The sequence below is a fragment of the Cololabis saira genome, chromosome 23 (genome assembly GCF_033807715.1).
Source record: "Cololabis saira isolate AMF1-May2022 chromosome 23, fColSai1.1, whole genome shotgun sequence".
Taxonomy (NCBI): Eukaryota; Metazoa; Chordata; class Actinopteri; order Beloniformes; family Belonidae; genus Cololabis; species Cololabis saira.
Genome location: NC_084609.1, coordinates 26,071,211 through 26,088,442, shown reverse-complemented (window position 1 = coordinate 26,088,442; position 17,232 = coordinate 26,071,211). Strand labels below are relative to the sequence as shown.

General features: G+C 39.6%; 1 protein-coding gene across 1 annotated transcript in view; it reads right to left on the bottom strand.

Moving 5' to 3' along the window:
- slc13a4 (solute carrier family 13 member 4) overlaps positions 1–12,546 on the bottom strand; it is a 31,995-nt gene extending 19,449 nt beyond the window's left edge. Inside the window, exons 1-2 of the mRNA XM_061714771.1 lie at positions 12,387–12,546; positions 3,075–3,203 (exon numbers count right to left, since the gene is read on the bottom strand). Coding sequence (XP_061570755.1) covers positions 3,075–3,203; positions 12,387–12,509 — 252 coding nt within the window. The 5' untranslated portion in view covers positions 12,510–12,546. The remainder of the gene's footprint in view (positions 1–3,074; positions 3,204–12,386) is intronic.
- Between the last annotated feature and the right edge of the window lie 4,686 nt (positions 12,547–17,232).

Genomic DNA, 17,232 nt, shown 5'->3' with positions numbered 1-17,232 from the left:
ATGTTAAATGTTAAACAGTGAAGTTAGAAGAAGACTAAAAAAGGGAGGTTTGCTTGGATGAAAGCTTTTTCTGCCTAAAATGAACATGGAAGCATGGAAGCAAAAATGGCTTTTAACAAACCACAAAACTGAGCAGATGAACACAAGATGACCTTTAATACGCAATGAAAACCAAACACTGCATTTCAGCAAAAACACCTCAAACCTTGTGTCAAGCACGGCAGTGGAAGGGGGATGATTTCACATCCAAGTACTGGGTTAGAAGTTCCTGATGATCAATATGATCTAGGGCTGGGCGATATGGACCAAAAGTCATATCTCGATATTTTCTAGCTGAATGGCGATACTCGATATATATCGATATTTTTTCTGTGCCATAATTGGGTTTTCCCCCAAAGCATTATAGCATAGCATCTCTGTTAGCTTCATTTTTTCTGAGGCAAACCCTTAAAAAAACAGTCAGTTTTAATACAAAGCCTCGTGCCAAATGTCACACAGGTACCTTTATTAACAGAGGTCTGCACAATATCAAAATGTATAAAACAAATGAAATTAAAAAAAACTGCCTGCATATATAGAATAAAAATGCTTCTTGAATAAAATAAAACAAATATCCCTTTCCTGCATAACAATTAAATTAAAATACACTGTGCAATTAATACAATGTAGACAGTAACAGGCAGACCTTTCCACTGAGGTTGACAGTGTAAATAACAAAACATTTGTGCAAATCTCAAATAAAACATTCAAGTCAATTTGTCACAAAATAAGCTATATCAAAATCATTAAAAAAAAAAATTAAAAATCGATATAAACGATATTGTTTCGTACCATATCGCGTTTGAAAATATATCGATATATATTAAAATCTTGATATATCGCCCAGCCCTAATATGATCATCAAGAAAAGTCAACAAGCAGCGAAGCTTGCAGGAAGGCACTGATGACCACAACCCCAGACCAAACCCAGACCAAGTCCAGACCAGGCCCAGGGAGGATACCCAGGTCAGGATCAAGTAGAAGATCTATTCAATTCTGGAAAGTCAAAAATCATCCCATTTCATTGACTACTATAATATGTCATCTGTCCAACAGCTAAAGTCTGGTTAAAACTGGGTAACGCAAAAGGACATTGGTCTAGGTTTCTCTGAGGTTTTATCCATCTATGTCCCCGGCCATTTTTATGTTTTCCTAATGTTTTCAATCCAGTGTGTTTTTGTTTTTACATGAGAAAAACAGGATTAAAGTGTGCGTACTAACTTTTGCACATGACTGTATAAGGCCAGACTGTGCCAAGCTTTTGCCCACATAATTTTCCTCTGATTATCCACACCTCACTCCAATCTTTGGCCTGCATTAATTTCGCTCTGACACAGGAATATGTCCAAGACTTAAGAACGGCTCCACAATGAGAACTCTGTTTGTGTTTCCATCTGAGGGTGCTGCAGACCGGCAAAGAGAATTAGTCAGGATTAAAATATTTTAATTCTCAACGCTGATTATTGTAAAATGTAGCTGTGAGACATGTGCATAAAGATGCCATTTCTAGCTCCTTAGCACCTTAGTTATATTGATGTGGTTCATAATTGTATAAGTCCAAATGCTGGAAACTATTAAGACCAGACTTTATACATATTTGTTTCCATAAAACATTAAAACAAAGATGACTAATAAGGGCCTGTGTCTTTACCATTAGTACTACTGACAACACGAGCAACAGAAGATTGAGATTTAACTTCTACTGTAAAATCGTGACAATAAAGCGTGCAGTCAAAACTCAGAGCACCATAATAGTTTGAAAACGTTGCATAAAACTCTCAATCCCAAGTAGCTTAGAGCCGCCGGGACAGCCGGCTTCCTCACTCTTAGTCAAACAATGTTTGATCACATGGGGCACACAGGTCACCGTTTATGTAACACTGATAAAGAGAGGTGAAAAAGACCCGACTGTAAAAGGAGGAAAATACTGTAAGTGGGAAAAGAACAGAAATCACTATCTGACGGCTGTGTGTTCCAATTAACCAGGAACATCCGTGATGATGGTAGCAGGGTTTTCAGGGAGTGCACAATGAAACATCTACATCTGTTGCAAAATAGTGACACAGTAATGGAAAATAATACAAAAACACGTTGATCTGGGAAACATGCGAGCAGGCTTGTATTCCCGGAGCAAACCCGGAATAGTTCAGAGCACAGAAAGCCCTTTCACCTACTTTCCCTCTCATGTGGGTTTACTGTACATCTGCATGTGCAGACGTCCGATCAGCAGGCTGTGACGTAGCACAGAAACTCTGGACATTTGTGAGAGACTTGTTCTTCTAATTTGCTGTTAGAGGGCATATAAACGTTTTTAGAGAGTCTATGTTGGAAGTGAACAGGGTGTGAAATGCATACTCCCTGTCTACCCTGAAGTTTATGCTTAAAAAGTTCCTTTTTGGTTAAAGGAGCATGAGGCTCCTTTTAAGAAATGAGACTCTCTAGCGCCACCCTTCGCCACGACGGCCGTCGGGGGTACTGCAGCCAACAGTGAAGCCGGCACGGGAGAACGGGGAGAACGTGCATGCAGCGTCATGTGACGTCACATCCGCAGCCCAGCGCAGGAAATTCGGACTCCGAATTGCAGCACATTTTGCAGCACACAGCCTGTTCAAGGCAACGGAGAGATACACTAGAGGGCTCATTCTTTTTGGTTTGGAACGCTTCATCTGACATTATTACTAGAAAACTTAAAACATATACAAATTTTTTTCATAAATCCTCCCTCAATCCTGCCTCATGCTCCTTTAAGTTTATAGTTTGAGCTTGCTCAGATGACATCCCTTTAGCTTGGCTGCCAAAGGGTGGCCAAGAGAAGCCATTACTGATGCACAGCAACCTGGAGGGGGTTGTAAAACTATTTTCAAACTATATGAAGTTCAGCGTCCTATAGTGGGGAAAATGATTCACAACAAGTGGACAACATTCTTGCCAATCTTGCTCCAAATTCAGACCTTGCAACACTCAGAGAATTCCAAAAACTGTTACTGTTATCTTCATACTTCCTGACAGTCAGCTCTACAGGCGGACAGACTCACCTCACTTGACTTGAGCACTCCAAAGAGTGGGTAAAGAAAGGCAGGGACCAGAGCAGCAGCACCCAGGGGAACAGCTTCTGACACCCAGTAGACGGCCGTCACCATCAACACGTATGCACAACATGCCTCCTGCAAGCCAAAGAACACAGAAGAGCGTAAACTTCCACACATCAGATGAGACGAAAGCAGAAGAAAGTGGCAGAGAGAAGCATCATCCTTCATGAAAACTGTGAAAAGACATTTGGGCTTTCAGGTGGATAAAATATCCTCGCAAGCACATAGATTGTAGTTGTATGACATGTTTATTCTGTAAGTTTGACCCATCTCACACCAGTGAGTCTATCCCTCCGATATCACACATGTACTGTACATGAAAACACACACCGATGCTGCATTAGTGCAGTTACAGTTATATAATATCGACATACCAGCCTCTCATACCGTTCTGTTGCAACACCAGCGGGCTTAGTGACAAGCTCTCCAACCCCTAAAAACTAAAGACCAATCTCATGACATTTGTTAAGACGTCACGAAAATTAGCAACCCTTTAATTAATCTTTCAAAGCAGACAGTCGTGCTGCAGGAATAAACTGTTCCTGTATCAACTGTGTCCTGTGCCTGACCTGTCAGATATACAATACTATATTATTCTGCTGTTTAATTTTAATTGTGCATTTCATTTTAATTTGGCAGTTTTTCCCACATCAGTAACGAACGTATGCAGATGCCAGCGATGTCACATGCTGCTTGAACTCACAGAACCTTTGCGTAAGAAGAACATTCCATATGACATCCTGCCAGTGAAAGGTCTGTTAATCTCAAATTAATAAACCCAGCGGGGGGTGGGGGTGTTAGTCACAGAGTCCCAGCTGAAAGCACGTCTAGACCTGTTCAAACCTCACAGCATGTCAAACTACGGTCGTTGTAGAAATCAGCTGCCCTCTCAATCACACATCCGCCATATACCTGTTGGCAAGTGGCGCCTCTGATTATACCGGTCCAAGCATTCATTTTTTTCATTCATTCATACATTTTTTGCTGCCAATAGGGATGAGAGACCATGGGAGATAGATAACACTTACTAAAAATAATCAAATATTATTTTGAATGTAACTGAAAGAGATAGTTTAACATGGAAACTCGTTGGTGTTGCTTTATCTATCTTAACTATATCAGTGCTGCACCAGTGGCAGCTGCTCTGGTCAAGTAGTGTCTGATGTAAAAGGCTGATTTCTGAAATATTCTTCCATGGTGGTTTGGATGTTGTGCTGCTTAACGGATTTCTGTTGGTAACTCATACGTTTTTCCTAGGGCTGGGCGATATATCGAGATTTTAATATAAATCGATATATTTTCAAACGCGATATGGTACGAGACAATATCGTTTATATCGATTTTTAAAAAAAATTATGATTTTGATATAGCTTATTTTGTGACAAATTGACTTGAATTTTTTATTTGAGATTTGCACAAATGTTTTATTTGCACAACTGTCAACCTCAGTGGAAAAGTCTGCCTGTTACTGTCTACATTGTATTAATTGCACAGTGTATTTTAATTTAATTGTTATGCAGGAAAGCTAACAGAGATGCTATGCTATAATGCTTTGGGGGAAACCCCAATTATGGCACAGAAAAAATATCGATATATATCGAGTATCGCCATTCAGCTAGAAAATATCGAGAAATGACTTTTGGTCCATATCGCCCAGCCCTAATTTTTCCACACCTGCAATTAAAGATGCAGAGATTCTGTCCTACCCACATGTGAGTTCAAGTAACTTTTGTTTTGTGTGTAAAATAATACTCGTAGCTTCTTCTCTCCCCACTTATTTAAAGAAAGAACTGTAAAATTCCAAGCACTAAAGACTCAACAGCATTCTCAGCAACAAACAAGTGTAACCCACACAGGAATCCCTTCAAAACGCTGAACAACTTTGTTCATTTTTGGCTCTTTGGCTGCTTGCCTTCTTTGGTATTAAAGCATCTGTTTTCAAAACAACTTCACATTCAGGCAACGTGAGAGGCCTGCCTGTTAACGGTATTCAATCAAAGTGTTTGACTGCCCACACATCAATCCAGCTGACAAGAACCACAGAGACGGCACATGGAAAGATCAGCAATCAGTGATCATTGACTGTTAGTCTCAGTTTATCAGGTTTCATTAATCATTTTCTTTGTTTGTCTTGTTATGCAAACTAAACACTTGCAAGATATGTGATAGTCAGAGTTTACACAGGGATGTCTCAATACAGGATAGTGGAGCAAAGACCCCAGTTATAATGGCGAGCATTAAAATATCCTAATTTCCTTTTTAAATCTGAATTAAAATTCACTGATTTCTTCCCACTGGAAAAGATTGTGATTAACAGTAAAATCAATCATGTTTGTGTGAGGTGTGATCACCTCACCAGTCCACATTGCACTTCCACTGCAAAGAATAACATTTTTATTCATGATCAAAAGAAAAACAAGAAATAATTCAAATATTAGCCTGTAAGCCTATAGATAATGGCCGGGTTTCCCAGATCCAACCTCTCTTAAGGATTTAAGAGAGGTTCAAAGAAGGTTTGAACTAAGAGAGAATCCTAAGATACGGGTGTTTCCCAGATGACTTCTTAACACCGTTCTTTAGTTTCGCTCTTTCAGGCGCTCTTTGGAGGAGCTGTCCGGTTCTGAAACCAAATGAATCGATGCCAGGCAAATCGATCACCGATCACTATCAGCGCAATTTCGCACTAATTCACTGCTGCCTGTGCGTTATAATAAAAAATTAAGATGATAAATATAATTCAATGACCCTTTTTCATCCAAACGGTGTGTTACTCCGTTATTTCTGGCTACAGTGAGGCTTTTTTTCCCCACACACGGAGACCGGGAGTAAACGGGGTGGGCGTGTGTGTGCGTTCAAAAACATGAGCCAAGAGAAGGCGAGTTTCGCAAATCGCAACGTGGAATTACAGCAAACCCTGGTTTTTCGCAGGGGTTATGTTCCAAAAAGAACCCGTGATAAGTGAAATTCTTTTTACAATTATAGAGGGCTTCAGATTGCAGAGATCATCCCCGCCTCGCACGTATTCCTGCTCTTCTGATGCTGCTGCATCCCGCAGGTGGGTTTTTTCAAGAGAAGAAAATAGTTATGGGTCGTTGTCTTCGCTCTTTTTTCTTCTGGGCAAAAAGATTCTTTAATATAAACCGACACCATTGATTATATTTGAGACTGTATGAACGATTCATCAAAGGATCTCGTTCTTCAGCTGCTGCTTCCCTGTCATCACATAGGGGCTCGGGCTCGGGCACGGCGCAGGTGTCCCGGCTGCCTGACAGCCCGGTCCGACAGCACGTCCAGGGGACTGAAGTGCTGACGCACGAATGCGTTCATATAAACAGTTCTGCTTCGCGCACGGTGACGCGGTTGATTTGCAGCGAGAACATGCTGTATAGCAGCCAAATTATCAAATAAATGATATTCATGATGATCGTTTTATTTGTGCGCATAAAGCATATACAGGAACACACTTGTTATTCCTTATTTTTCTTTTTTTTCCCCTTTGCTGTCACCAATAAATGCTAAACAATATAAATCTAAAGTATAAAATAGATCAAAATTTGTGCGGGGTGCATTGTTTTAATATCTCATTGCTTGGTGTAATATTGATTTGCCTGACGCGGCTGGATCTGTGAGTCTTTGTTCACTAAGATGGTTGGAAAGACTGGGTCAGCAGCATCTTTCATTTCCTTCTTAATGAAAGAGATACTTAAGCTAAGAGCAACTCTGGGAAACGCGATTTTCTTTCACAGGCTCCTTAAGAAGGTTTGAAAGAAGTCTTTCGCTGTTAAGAACTACTTAACTGATCTGGGAAACCCGGCCAATATTTAGCAATAGAGCTCTAATATTTAATAGTAATAACCACATAAGAGCAGTCTGTAAAACCTTGGACAATTGCTTCAGGAGAATGGAAAGTATTTTATTCATATACATTAATTACTAATATATTAGCTTTTTTTATTGTAACTAACAATATAACACACTTTTATAAAAATAAAAAAGTGCTTTCGGTTTTTGAGCTAAATGTAGTTTAATCATTTCAAAGTGTGTAGACACATGAGAGTTGAGTACCTTTTCCTCACACCACCAGTTTAACAGCTGACTGATTAGTTTCAGTCCAAAGACAACAGAGACACATTGATTGTCTCATCAATTGACTGTTATCCATGAGCAGCTTAGGAAATGGTTGACATGACTTCTTACAGAGCTGAGAGATAATGGACAGTAGCAAAGAGACTAACTCAGTGGAAGACCAATACACACACACACACACACACACACACACACACACACACACACACACACACACATACAAAAAGAAACAATCATTAATTTAGCAGAGTCTTGGATATCAAAACACACACAAGGTAAAACATCCTCTGCCTTAACAGTCTAGCTGACCTTACTGCAACCACATATTAGGAAACAACCCTGACACAATGAAATCAACTCCAGATAGAGTGACAGAAACCTATGAGACAAAATAGTTACACACTCCTCCTTTTCTGTATGTCCTTTTTCCTTTTATATCAGTTTGTCTTGTTTTAACACAACTGTGTTGTTGTCCTGTTGCAACACAGTTCAGCACACATTCATCTAAATCCACTAAGACACACACAAATGCTGCAGTAATCACCACACTACAAACACTGCACCCATCACTGTCTTCTCTCTGTATGTATTTCATATTTCAAATCAGTGATTTTAGTCTTCTCTGACAGAATCAGCAATTCAAATGTTAATAAAACGTGTTAGATCAGACTGTCAAAGAGGACCACTCTTACACACACCCTGAAGAAAACTAACATCTGCTACAAGGTTACAGTAAAATGCATTCATATATCACTGAAAAAGGTTTTACCACATCATGGTACTAACCATTACTATATATGCAGACAGTTAAAATAAAGACAATAAATTTGTCAATCAATTCATAGCTTCTCACATGTCGAACTGTCCTTAGGCAAGAGAGTAATGCAAATAATCCCTATGGTGCATGATTGTGTCTGTAAGGAAAAAAACAACAACACAACAAAACTGTTGCTTCAAGCTGCTGTGTGATACATGTGATGAGTGTCTCAAACTTCCAAAATGCCAGCCTTAACTGTTCATCAAGACGGAGAAATTACAGGAAAAGTATTTCTAGAAATGCTGGTTTGTTGGTTTGTAGGGAGTACAGCTGAGGGCACATTGTGTAAGTTATCTGAGCCAACCCCAACAAAGCCTAGACCTCAGGAGTTTGTGTTTCCCTCCATTTGAAGTGACCCTGAAAAATCTCCATTTGAAGGACCGTGTAGCTGTGTGGCGCCGTTTTGGTCTCAATTGTTTGATTTCACGCCCATGACAACTCTGAGGGACGTGAATCTTTCTGTACCACATCAGAATACTTTATATGAACTCAGTTTACTTTGTATTTAGCTAATACAGACATGCACACGATGACGACAATATATGTCAGGTCAAGTTTGTCTCTATAGCACATCGGAAACAACCTCAGTTGACCAGTATTACTGTAAGGGCTAAAGAAATCAAAATCCCCAAATTAACAATAAAATATGGGAAAATGTCTAATAAAACTAAATAAAAGCAAAAAAAAAAACGGAATAAAACAACAAGCATCACACTTGTCAGCTCTTCAGACATCACAGATTATGTTATCAGGTTCTGTTCTCATCACGAGGTTAAGGAGATGTGAAGTTGATGATTTTTGGGTTTGTATGCAGACACCTTGCATGCTAATCTTCCGGGCTTTATGTTTTATGCACATACTAATGGGCTTAATCTATTTCTAATCAACTTCATAAAAGATTAATGCATTTTCATGCTGCAGCTTCAGAAAGTAACAGGGTTTTTCCCCAATGTTTATCCACAATACAGCACCCACAGTCTCCTCTGCTCTCCATCTGAACTGCTTAACGCCAGAAAGAACGGTTGATGGCGCATGTCTGCTAACAACCACAAATGTCCCTGCAGTATTTGTGCTTGATACCATGTTTAGTATCAACCAAACGTGGTTTTCAAATATCAGCTAAATGTTGACACTTGACTGAATTGTGGCCACTCTTAGCGGCATAACAAAGCTGAACTTTGCCAGGATGTGCCACATCGTCGTTTTTCAGTTTCAGCGAGCTACGATTGATAATTATACGAGCATAAGCAACCAATGAGAGCTGTACGCGTCCACCTCTGCTTCTTCTTCCTCTCTGATCTCTGTTCCTGTCTGAGTGACCTGATCTGACTGCATCCTACAGATGTTCTGTTCTCCTGCAGCTGGACGCAGTACCGCTCCAAGCACACGCACACCCCGTCCGTCCCCCTGAACCGCTGTCACATTCCTGACGCAGTCTGAGGTTCCTGCTGTCGTACCAACGCCACGTGGGGCCCACAATCCAGCATGGAGGAAGACTGATTACATAACTTAATTGCTTGGATTGTTTCCCTCTTTCTTTTTTGTAGTTAAGTTTTTGTTCCTTTGTTCTTTAATGGCCTCATCCTGCGGCATGAACTCGTGCCAAACATCTACCACCGCTGACATAACAGTGCGCCCTCTGACTGACTTAGGGACCGAAATTATTCCTTTGAAATAAAAGCAACGCAAACATCTGCAGGTAAAATACTTGTTATTACAAACACACGTCCATACCTTTGACTTAAACATGTTTACTTCCAAAGATGCTCTGTATCACTCTGAATGTTAAAATCGATTATTATGTCACAATTATATGAGCGATGGAGTAATGAATGAAGTATAAAACCAAAATGTTCTGCCTCTTCCATTTAACATGGTTCTGTAGTGCTGCTCTGCATGTCACAGAGAGACAAAGGTGACTGTGGACAAAAATCTGTTTTGAAATGAACACTAATTATTAACAATTGTTGCCAACTTCGTCTCATCCTCAGCTGATTACCATATTTTACCACTTAAATAGATTTCTGAGGACTGCACACGAGGCGGTTTGCATTGGTTGCACACCCAAAACGTAAAATAGTTCAAATCATACAATAATAACAAATATATTCAATTACATTGGTTTTAAGACATTTTATAAATAAATAAATGTAACTAAATAAATTGATCATTTTTAGCTCAAGCATTTGGTAACTGGGGATATAGTCAGGAAATGAGAAATAAACGGTCAATTACTGAATAAACAGGTTAATGACACACAAAAGGCTGTATTTCTATTTATTGTGAAGATAAATTATATTCTATTCTAAGTTATCTGGACGTGTTCACGTCATCATTAATGCAAGTTTCTCCACTGTCAGACCTGACAGTGTTGGCATTCAGTGATGGTGGCAAATCATGTTCATTAAATATTTGAGGTGTTTTCGGGACTCTTCTTGTTTCCTGTTGTCACTGGCTGCTCCTGACTTCTTCGTATTAGCTCTCGCATGAATGACTTGACCCTCTACTTCACCCTGCACTTCATAAGGTTACAGGAGCTACTACAGCGGAAAGGAAAAACACAAAAATGCCACACAAAGCCAGGAACTGATTGAATCCTGCTGTGCTACTGTGGCAATGACCAGTGAAGAAGAAAAGCCGTAAAAAAAAAAAAATTGTTATGTATTATTTTGATACATTCTTCCTAAATGTCATGAGCTTGCATGTAATCAAATGTTTGAAAAAAATATTTTTCAAATCATTTCACCTTTTTCATCAACATGTGATGAAGGTGAAAATACTTTTTTTTTTAACCTGAAACTCATCTTTTTAACCATTGCATCAAATTGCAAATGCTTTTCTCTAATTCCCACACTTTTTGAAGACGATATTATGAAGCTGCAACCAAATCTGAAGTTGCCTTATCTTAATTTGGCATCTTTGGAAAAACGTCTGGCACCAAAAGTACAACTTCAAATTAGTTTGCAGCATCTAATAACCTGAAACTTTTAGATTTAATTTCCAGGAGGCATTACGTTATCAATAGACACAATCTGAACCGAACACACTGGCAGTCATGGCAGTAACACATACTACAACCCCCCCAAAAATGTAACATGTGATGCTGCAATCATTTTTCTTTACCAAAGCATCAATCTCAATAAAGAGGTATCTTTGTGTAAACATTGCAAACATGTAGGAGAAGTGAAGTTATTCTTGTGCTTTCTAAAGTCTGTTTTTAGTATTTTTTTCTTCTGAAACATGACTTTTTTCATTTATTTACATTAATAATCAGCATAGTTAGCCTAAAATCCATATTAACTGTTTGGTCCTTTTATTTTAACACAAAAGCAACTCAGACCTTCATGGTTGCTTGTAAAAGTGTCCAAATGACAAACTTTGCAAAAGTAACATTAGCTTTCTAATAAACTGACTATATTTCTGGGAAATTAAGACTTATAACTTTACTCAAATGTGATGGCTAAACGTGTCAGGCAAAAATTGTGTACTTGGACACGTGTTTGAGGTGGAAAATTACATTTTGGAGTTTCACCTGTCCTGTTTTTCAGCATAGTTACTCAAGGCAGAGAGCTGAACTGCATTTATACTGTAACATTCACAGAAATAATTGCTTGCCCACAGATACCTTGAAACATGACCTAAAAAGAGGCTAATCAAATATGATCATGTGATCTACGTTTGACACATCAAACAAATTATACAATATATTTAATGTAAAGCAAAATCTGGGATTATTACTGAAATGAGGCGTCATGCAGACATTGACTTAAAATTCCAGACTGATTACCTTCTAATCAACATGCACACCGTGCAGCTTTGTGTTTATGCACTACAGAGCACCAAATTTCCTCTCATCTTTGCTTAAACGAGGACACTGATCTCCATCTCATCAACATGTGGAGACATCTCCCCTGCACACACAGCTCAGGGCTCAGCTGATGACAGGGACAGCCCGGGACAAGTTCAAAACAGCAGACAGTGTCCCTTTTGATTGATTTGTTGTTTCCCTGTCACTTACACACACACACACACACACACACACACACACACACACACACACACACACACACGGAAATAGCACCAGGACCCTGGAGCCAGCAGCAGCAGCCAGAAGAGCGATTGGAAGTGTTTTTGCTGGTAATTAGTAGGTAAAGTATGTGTTTACTGAGATATTTAAATGTGCTAATTAGTCAAATGTGCATGATATGATTATTTTTCCTATAAGAACTTGCCCCCACATCAGTATTCTGGTTCACAAACTGGTTCAGATTGCGCGACGCGTCACGGTGCTTTTATTTTGAAATACATTTTTACTTAAAGTCGTTTATTCAAAGTAATATTTAGATGGTACTCACGCTGGTGGGGTGGATGAGCGGCAGGGGAAGCAGGGACAGCGGAATGAACACCACAACGATCAGTTTCCTCGCCCTCCATAGTTTCCTGAACAGATCCATCCTTGCCGCGGCCTCCAGCCTCATGGGTGACCCGGGGCTCCAGGGGGTCCCGGGGGTCCTGGGGGTCCAGGAGGTCTGAGTCTGAGAGTCAGCGACGGTAAAAGCTCAAAATTTGAGGGAAGGAGTTAGAGGGGAGCCGCGGTTCTGTTTGGCGCTGCGCTTTTACGCGCAGGACGCACCGGCTCCAGCAGGTGAGAGAAGTCCCGTCAACTCGCCTCCTGTTACTTCCACTTTGCCCGAAGGTCCCCTGACACCCGTCGGCACATCAGGTGAAGCCGCAAGGGTATTTATCAGCCTAGAAAGGTATGCTAATGAAGCCCAATGCGGCGCCACCCTCTCTGGCCAGGACTCCGCCAATCAGGACTGGAGGATAAAGTTTACACGGTGGGTCGGATGTGCGTGTGTGGATTGCTGTGAAAACTTATCTCAGCGAGATAAGAAGGGTATGAGAACAAAACAAATACTCAGAAATGTTCAGTATGGTTTTTCTTTTTGTTTTTAAATATATAATAATTGGTCTAAGTCGCCTTCTATCTGAATATAAGCAAGTAGAAACAGTAAAACATGGCTTTATTCATCCCTGCTGATAGCCCTGACCGCTGCAGGACTGCTGCTGATGAGAGTGTGCAGACCTCTATAAACGACATTTATAGTCTGGAGCATTCAGGTGTGTGTTGGCACAATGCCGAGAGGGAAAAACGTAAGCAATGGTTTTAGAGAAGTACCTGTACACTGCAAAAACTCAAAATCTTACCAGGAATATTTGTCTTATTTCTAGTTAAAATGTCTCATTTTTAGTCAAAAAAATCTCATTACACCTAAAACAAGACTCATCACTGGAAAAAAACAACAATTTTCACCTGGTTCAAGTAGATTTTCACTTAAAATAAGTAGAAAAATCTGCCAGTGGAACAGGATTTTTTTACTTGTAATGAGAAGATAAATCTTGTTCCACTGGCAGATTTTTCTACTTATTGCAAGTGAAAATGTACTTGAAACAGGTGAAAATTGTCAAATAACAAGTTATTTATCTGGTGATGACTCTTGTTTTAAGTGTAAAGAGATTTTTTGACTAAAAATGAGACATTTTAACTAGAAATAAGACAAATATTCCTGTTAAGATTTTGAGTTTTTGCAGTTCAGATGCACATCAGTACCCTGGATAGCACAGTGGATTTACAGCGGCTATGGCCCTGGTGCAGGCAGCGTAGATAGGAGTCCTGGCCTGTCACTCTTTGCTGCATGCCCCCCCCCCCATTTTTTTAAATACATCATGAAAATACATCATTACAACAGGACGATGATCAGAACCACACCAGTTTTAAATCCTGTCATTATACCATGAAATACAACAGAGGGCTTTTACTCACAATCAAATATCAGTTTCCATTTCTTTTAAGTTAGTATTTGACTACATTTAGAAAGCATCATATGACTCTCATAGTCTGCCTTATCTGCCAAAACCAGTTAAAGTATCATATCATATCATATCCCTGTCTTGGTCATCTATCATTTTACAACAACTTTTCAAATATTAAAGATGATAAATCTAACTCATAGAGCTACATATAAGCACACACACACCCCACCCCACCCTACCCCCAAATTTCTCAATGAAATTAATCAGTATTGTTTAGAGAAATGGGCCACAATTCCTGCTTAACAATGTGATGGACTGATTAGGTCACACAGGAAGCGACTACTCAGGTCATTGCTGCTACTTGTGGATCAACAAGCCACTAAATCATGGAGGTCCCGACCAAAACTGCCCACATCATTATTTCCTCTTGATAGAGCAAGAACATTTGAAGAAATTAAGTCTAATGAAGCTAATGCAGTTTTTAACTATTTAAAAAGTTTGCACCAAAAGCTATAACTGTGTGCCCCTAGAGCTGAATGATGTGACCCTGCAGCTTTATAAACGCTGCAGCATGGACCTCTGAAAACCTGCTGCTGTGTGTTGCACAAAGACAGAAAGAGAAAACATCATGAAACTACAACTACTGGAGAGGTTTAAAAAGTATCACACTCTCACTACAGCGTTGTTTTTGAAAGTACATTTTTATTCACATTTGTACCTCTGAGGTAGTATGAGGCTAATAATAACTGTCAATACAATCACATGATTTCTTTTTTGTTTGTTCTTTTACATTTTTTGGCTATGATTTCACACAAGGATAAAATTAATTGTTGCATATGTAGCTCTCCTGTATATATTACAGCAGTATACGCTGTAACACTTTTATATTCTTGTCTAATTTTCCTTGTGTGCCTTAACTAGACTTCCTGATCAATGGAGATCCTCCTGATCTATTTAGAGTAAACACTCTAGTTTATCTGTGCATGCTATTTAGCTTTGCTCTCTGTGCCTATTTCAAACCTGGGTTCAGCTATTGACCTGTCTTGTCAGTTTCCTCTTTGTTGAACTAACTTTCAATCAATGACAAAGTATTTACAAGATGCTCATTTGTAAAATGTGGTGAGGATAAGAAAACAAAAAAATCACTCCCGAGTGTCCCGAGGGCTGGCCATCGCTGTGAGGCCCATCAAGAAGGAACACTTTAAGCCTTAAAGGTAGAGAGAGACTAAATAAATGTAGGGTTAAGGTAGAGAAAGACAAAGTCAGTCTCTCAAACCCAAATTTTTTCCAGTCAGGACGCAACAAATTCTTGTAGTTTTCTGCTTCTTTCACAATCAGCAATATATAGTGATTAAAGACACCAGTCTTTAAACTTTTGTGTAATTTAAGGGGATGATCATGGTCAGAAATACCACCAAACTTCTTCAAAGTCCTTCAAAGTCCTTTTGGGAACAAAGTAATGCAGAATAATAGTAGTTTGCTAAAGTTTTTTCCAGATTTTTAGACCTTTTTTGTGTAAAATAATCAGGCCTGTTTCACTTTGATTGCATTATAAGGCAACTACAGTATGTAAATATTCCTCCCCCACGGAGCAATCCTTATCATGTGACCGGGTGGTCTTTCCAGACTTGGAGCATCAAGGAACCGCTGAGTTTAGCTCCACACTGACCTCCAGAGGATTGACAGAGGCAGTGAGGGATGATTACATCAGTTTCCTCAGCATCCCTGCTCCTGTAGCTGATGGCCGTCTGTTCTTGGAAAGCTTTGTCTAACTGATACTGTTTAATGAATATTCATGGGATTTCCATCTTTGTCAAAGCAGGTCAGTGTTTGCAGTAGATTTTGCAAAAAAATGTTTTTAAAAGAATATATATACAGTATATAGTGTGCCTAACGACCAGTACTTGAGTTGTAAAAAAAAATCAGGGGGGATGGTGGATTTTATCATATGGGGACAGAGAATTTGTGCTGATTACAAATAATATAATATATTACAAATAATAGAACTGACCAAAACACCTGCAGAAATACTGCAGGAATGACATAGCAGCAGTTAAATGCAGCCTTCTGTAAGCTTTAAATATCCACTGGGCTTACATCAAATACATCAAAACACAACAATAAAAAACAGTTTTCTGAACTAATCAATATGATTCTGTCCTTCACAGGATAAGTAAAATGGATACCTGCAAAAACCCAAAATAAGAATATTTGTCCTATTTCTAGTTAAAAAAAAATCTTATTTCACTTAAAACAAGGCTCATCACTGGAAAAAACAACATTTTTCACCTGTTTCAAGTAGATTTTCACTTGAAATAAGTAGAAAAATCTGCCAGTGGAACAAGATTTTTTTGCTTGTAATGAGAAGATAAATCTTAAAGAATCTTAGAGATTTTTCTACTTATTTCAAGTGAAAATTTACTTGAAACAGGTGAAAATGGTCAAATAAGTTATTTTTCTGGTGATGACTCTAAATGTTGAAATAGCAGTAAAACCACATTCATTGATGAAATGACATAATGGATGGAAAGGAGTGATGGCAGTTTTACAGGGGGGATGCCATCCCCCCTCATCCCCCCTCAACTCCAGTACTGCTTACGATAGACTGGATACCTGTCCAGGGTGAACTCTTGCTTCTCACCTATAATGAGCTGGGATAGGCTCCAGCAGACCTCTGTGACCCTGCAAAAGATAAAGCGGGTGTAGAAAATACATGGATGGATGGATATATATATATATTATTTTAAAACCCAGAAATCGCAGCACACCAGGTTATTTTTAAATTCAGGCACTAGGGGGCACAAGCCACTGTACCTAGAGAGGGTTTTGTCAGGAAGGCCGAATCACAAGAAAGACTAAATCCTGAATCAGCCAGGGTCCGGGTGAACAATGGCCGCTGCTGACCAACAGGGTGCTGGTGAAGGCACTGTTGGTCACAGAAAGGCAGAACATGTCCAGAGACAGAGGGAAGAGGAAAGGCCTGAGAGTAAGGACTCTGAATGTTGGCACAATGATGGGAAAGGTAGAAAACTGGCTGATGTGATGCTGAGAGGGAGGCTGTAACCAGGAGACTTTCAGTTGTTCTGTGGTGGTGTGGACACGGCTGAATGCTCCAGACCGGCAAACAGGACAGTCTGTCTTTTATAGAGGTCTGCACACCTGGCTGCTCTCACCATCACCACTCCTGCAGCAGGGAGCGTACTCAGCACTACCTGCATGATTGAGCTTTCTCTTTTTAGATAGATGAATAAAACCATCTGTTGCTGTTTCTACTTGCTTATATTTAGATAGAAAGATGAAGAGAACTGACTTAGGAGCGATCTTGAAAGAGGAGCTGGTAAAGAATGATCTGGAGGTGAAAGGAGGGTCAGACGGGCTTTGAAGGTG